The 4,903-nt window shown below is 56.5% G+C and overlaps 1 protein-coding gene across 1 annotated transcript; it reads right to left on the bottom strand.

The window, feature by feature from the left end:
• Positions 1-318: 318 nt before the first annotated feature.
• Positions 319-2,959, bottom strand: LOC125510254 (protein NUCLEAR FUSION DEFECTIVE 4-like). The gene has a single exon (XM_048675416.1). It carries the CDS (start codon positions 2,860-2,862, stop codon positions 1,120-1,122), a length of 1,743 nt encoding a protein of 580 aa, XP_048531373.1. The 5' UTR covers positions 2,863-2,959; the 3' UTR covers positions 319-1,119.
• Positions 2,960-4,903: the final 1,944 nt, after the last annotated feature.

The raw sequence follows: 4,903 nt of genomic DNA, 5'->3' as shown, positions 1-4,903 counted from the left end.
CTCATTTCCTATATAGCAATGCTACACTCACGGGCTGTGTTTTTACTGGATTCACGGACTGTCCTAGTTGTGATCTTTTGATTGGATAGAAATTAGGATGAGGGGCCCACCCCCACTGAAAATCAGGGGGGAGAAGATTAGTTAAGGAAAGAGCCCGTGGATGGCTCGTAAAGGTCCGTGCGTTTAGAATTATCGTTTCCTATAAGATTTCTATTTCTATGATAATCCTATCATGTGAACCACACTTCGTGAATCCGTATTTTTCGTCTGTGCGTGTAGCATTGCCGGGCAGAAACAACGCCAGCCATCCATCCCCATCTTATCCACTCGGGTCCTCTCTCCTTCCTCAGCCCCTCTCGTTCTCCACCATCACAAGGCTAGCCACCAACGGCTAGCTGCTCTCGTTATCCACCATCAGCCACCGGTCGTTGCAAGAGCGGACACACAGTAGTGCGAGACGCGACTGCCAGCGGTGCTGCAGATGAGTGTGCAGCCGGCCGGACCCGGGGTCGCAGCGGTGCTGCAACGAGGGGTCAACGTGCTCCATTCATGCTTCAAGCGAGCGACGCGGTGGCTCGCCGGTTTTTCCAACAGAACCCTTGCTGCGAGGAGTAGCCGATGTGGCTTCGTCAAGTTGCACGGTGCTCCAACGGAGCGTTGCCGGAGACCGTAAGTGCTCCAATGGAGCATCGCGGGGGGACCATTGATGCAACAACAAAACATCGCTGGAGACCGTCGCCGTTGTGCGCTACGTTGCATTGGAGCTTCACCGAAGTCACCGGAGTTGCATTGGAGCTCTGCCGGAGTTACATTGAAGCTTCACCGGAGTCGCCGGAGTTGCATTGGAGCTTCGCCGGACGCCGGCAGTTTGACATGAAAACTGCCGGGGTGCAGCCGCGCTACGGCGAAGCTTACTGGTTACTGCTGCTGTGGGGTTGCTGTCATCCAAAGGACCAGCAGCGCGCTTATCCAGAAAGAAATCATTCCGCTGATTCGTAGCATTGGCCTTCGTATATTCTTGAATTAATCATACAAAATTACCTTATAATTTTCCAACATTGTGCTCGTCCACCTCACTACTGTGATCGCGTGTGTTGTGTTAGATCTTAGATCCATTTTCTAACTGGTCATCTCCGACGCGGCGACGCCATTTCTGCTCTGCCCAGCCACCACCACCTCCTCTTCCTCCTTAAACCGCGCGTACACGTCCCCCGCGTAGAATCCCCGAGTCCTCCACGCCAGCACCAGCGTCACGGCCGCGGCGGCCACCGTCACCGCCGTTATGACCAAGAACGACTCCTTGTAGCACCGGACGCCGATGCAGGTCACGAGCCTCTTCCCGGACGCCGATGCCACGGCGTGTCCGCCACCCTGCCGCGCGGCCTCGCGGTCGTACATGCGCCCGGCGACGCGCACGTTGAGGACGTACGACCCCACGGGGCTCGCCGTGCCGCACAGGTTGTAGAGCGTGGAGTAGTACCTGAGCCCGAACAGCTCCGACACGCTCGCCAGGATCAGCGGCTGCGCGGCGCCGAAGCAGAACCCGATGATCACCGACGTCACGTACAGGGAGCCCGGCACGCCGAACGATATGAGGAGGTGGCCCGGGACGGTGAGGAGCAGGACGACGGCGAGGACGAGCGGGCGCGGGAGGCGGTACCGCGCGAGGAGCGCCTCCGACGCGAAGCCGGAGGCGACCCGGCCGAGGTAGTTCCAGATGCTGATGAGGGAGACGAAGGTGGCGATGCTGCGCTGCGGGTAGCCCAGCGACTCGCCGATTTGGCCCATGTTGTCGATGGCCGTGAGGGTGCCGCCCATGCCGAACACCGTGGCCGTGAACAGCAGCAGCATGTCCACGCTCACCAGCGCCTGAAGGATCGTGTAGTCGTCACCAAGCGGTGGCGGCCTCAGAGCCCGCACCACCCTCGACATCAGTGTAGCCGCTGGCCTCTCCACAACGGCCGCTGGCTCTTGTGCCGGCGTCCGCGGTTTGGTGGCCACGGTCACCACGGACTGCGCTTCCAGCGTGCTCTTGAACAGTGCGGCCTCCTCGCGCAGGACCACGGTGAATGGAACAAGAAGCATTGCGAGCACGACGGCGGCGCTGACGCCAAACTCGGCTCGGGTGAACAAGAACCTCTTCTGCAAGATGATGACGACCATGAGGTAAGCGGCGAGAGCGAGCGACACGTACAGGAAGCCGCAGAACGCGCGGTACTCGCGGCGCGCCGCCACCGGGGAGCGCGGCGAGCGAATGATCCGTATTGTGCCGAGAAAAGCCACGGAGACGGCGGCGGGGAGCCAGCCAACGAGCAGTATGAGCGGCCTGGTGTCGCCGCCACCACCGCCGTAGAAGGCGAGGTAGAGCTGGGTGAAGATGGCTCCGCTGAGTCCGACGAAGCCCTTGAGCAGGCCGAGAATGACGCCACGGCTCTCGGGGAAGTTCTTGACGCAGGTGACGAGCGCGCCGGTGTTGGCGAAGGCCTGCGAGTTGGCGCCGACGGCGATGTAGATGCAGACGAGCCAGAGCGGCGGCCTGGCGCGGACGACGCCGGCGACTGAGAGGTAGAGCATGAGGTATCCCCCCAGGTTCATTGCGGCGCCGATGGCGAGGACGAGCCATGGCGGGGCGACCTCGGCGATGAGGCCGGCGTGGATCCCGACGTTGGCGCCGACGTCCTTGAAGAAGCCGACGGTGTTGAGCTGCTCCTGGGTGTAGCCGAGCGTGGCCTTGATGTCCTTGGAGTAGACGGCGAAGATGTACGTCGCCCCCGCCGCGGACATGATGAGGAAGGAGCCGTACGCCATGAACCACCTCCCGCGCAGCACGTGCGCGGCGAAGGCCCTGGCCGCGGCCGCCATGGCGAGATGCTCTGCCTGTTTCCGTGCTTGGCTTTTTGGGAGATCACAATGCTGGAGTGGAGGGAAATGCGAAAGCTGGAATGATGTTTGTACGCGTGTTAAGGGAGCGGTTAATGTAGCACTTATTTGTTAGTGGAAATTAAGCACAAGTTAGTTCAAAAGTTGGAGAAGAAATTTACGGGTTGGTCTTCTGTTGAGAGTGACGTGGTATATATATAAGTAGCCTAGATTTGAATTTTGTTGCAATAGCTATGCGTAAGTTCCCTAAATTTTAATTTGAAGCCAGTCGATTCCAGAGAGAAGAGGAGGGGAGGCCTCGAGACGGCGAAGGGAGTGCCGTGATGATCATCGTTGAGGCTCGAGGCTTGAAGCTGTAGGGGGATGGGAGCGGCGCAGCGCTAGTGACGATACGACAGCAGCGTCGCTGGTGGAGGCGAGTCAAAAGCTTGACAGTTCAAGTGCGGGGTATGACTGCCGGCATCAAGAAAGAAGAGGAGGTGCGAGGTTTAGACCCTGTTCGGCAACCCTCTACTCCCCCACTGTGGACCGAAGCGCCGTTCTTGCCACCCCTAGATTATAGCTGCATACCGCTCCGCTCCGAAGCGGAGTTGCAGAGGGGAGGGAGTCCGAGTGGGCCCTTAGAGGAGTGGCGTTGAGCGGTTGTAGAAAATAGCTAGGAGTGCAGAAGCATCACCGCCCGCGGTAACGGGAGCGAACATTCGATCGACGGTTTGTGAGTGGGAGGGTTGGAGGAGGAACATAGAGGGGAAAAGGAAGGCGATGAAGGTCAATCGTTGATTCAAATTCCATGGCCGGAAAAATCAAATGCCCTGAATTTTTATTTTCGGGCGGTCTGACATACAAGTAGGCCCCGAATCTTGGACCGCGCCAGCGTTGATTTTGGTTTGAGCCCGATCGATCTCATTGGAGGAAAAACTTATCAAACTCTTTTGGCCATGTGAGCACGCCATCTGGAGTAGCAAAACGAAATTAGTTTAGGACCTCGATCGTGCAGTTTGGTCTCGTTGCACATGGCACCGGACTGCTCGAGCAAATCGTGGGTTTGGCTTGGCTTGGGTCCCTCATGTGCCGTGACCGTGATTCCTGGCGGAGTGGTGGTAAATTTGATAAATTTGATCTGTGGACGAAATCAAATCATAGAATGAACTGTTTGTGAAACTATTTCACGCGTCTGATCTTTTTGTGTGACGCCCGACACGAAGGCGTCACACTACATTGTGCAACGCCTCACAGATAGGTGCTACACGCCTGGCCAACGTTGCACCCCAAACTGCCTAAAAATTGCTAAGTCATTGTGCAGAGCCTACGAGCTAGGCGCTGTACTGTATAGTGTGACGCCTAACTCGCAGGCGCTGCACTAGTGGTTGCACTACAAAATGAAGCAACCACTAGTGCAACGCCTAGAAGCTAGGCGCTGCACACTAACTTAGTAATTTTCGGATCACATGGGTGTGACGCTGGCCAGGCGTGTAGCGTCTATCTATGAGGCGTTACACGGTGTAGTGTGGCGCCTTTGTGCCGGTCATCATACAAAAAATAATTTCACGGACAGTTTATTCTGTGATTTGATTTTGTTCATAGGTTAAATTTGTCAATTTTGCCCGGAGTGGCGGTACAAGAATCAAGCAATATCCACTTGACACCGCAGACAAATCCCATCACCTTTTGCTCGCTCGATCTGCTGGCTAATCATGTTTCCTAGGTGTTCGTGCATCCCGTGCGTGCCGAGCTAGACGTGCTAGCCAAGGTGGGTGGGAGCGTGCAGTGAGTTGCCGAGCTAGAGGCCCGCCCCTTTCTATGCTGCTATAGCCAAGGTGGGAGGTGTGTGGTACGATGGTTGGTCTGGCAAAGAAGTGCTATGCCGATACACGCCTATACCGAACACTATTAGAATCGCCGATTAAAAAAATGCGCGTGCTCTGTTCAAGGATGTTTCTTCCCGTCGCTTGTGCTTCTTCTTTGAATCTAACTTTTTTATCTTAAGGTAATGTCATTAGGAGTCATAAAATTTGTGTCGCAT

The sequence above is a fragment of the Triticum urartu genome, chromosome 1, assembly GCF_003073215.2.
Source record: "Triticum urartu cultivar G1812 chromosome 1, Tu2.1, whole genome shotgun sequence".
Classification (NCBI taxonomy): Eukaryota; Viridiplantae; Streptophyta; class Magnoliopsida; order Poales; family Poaceae; genus Triticum; species Triticum urartu.
The sequence above is the reverse complement of the archived record's forward strand: the minus strand, read 5'-3'. Positions and strand labels throughout refer to the sequence as shown.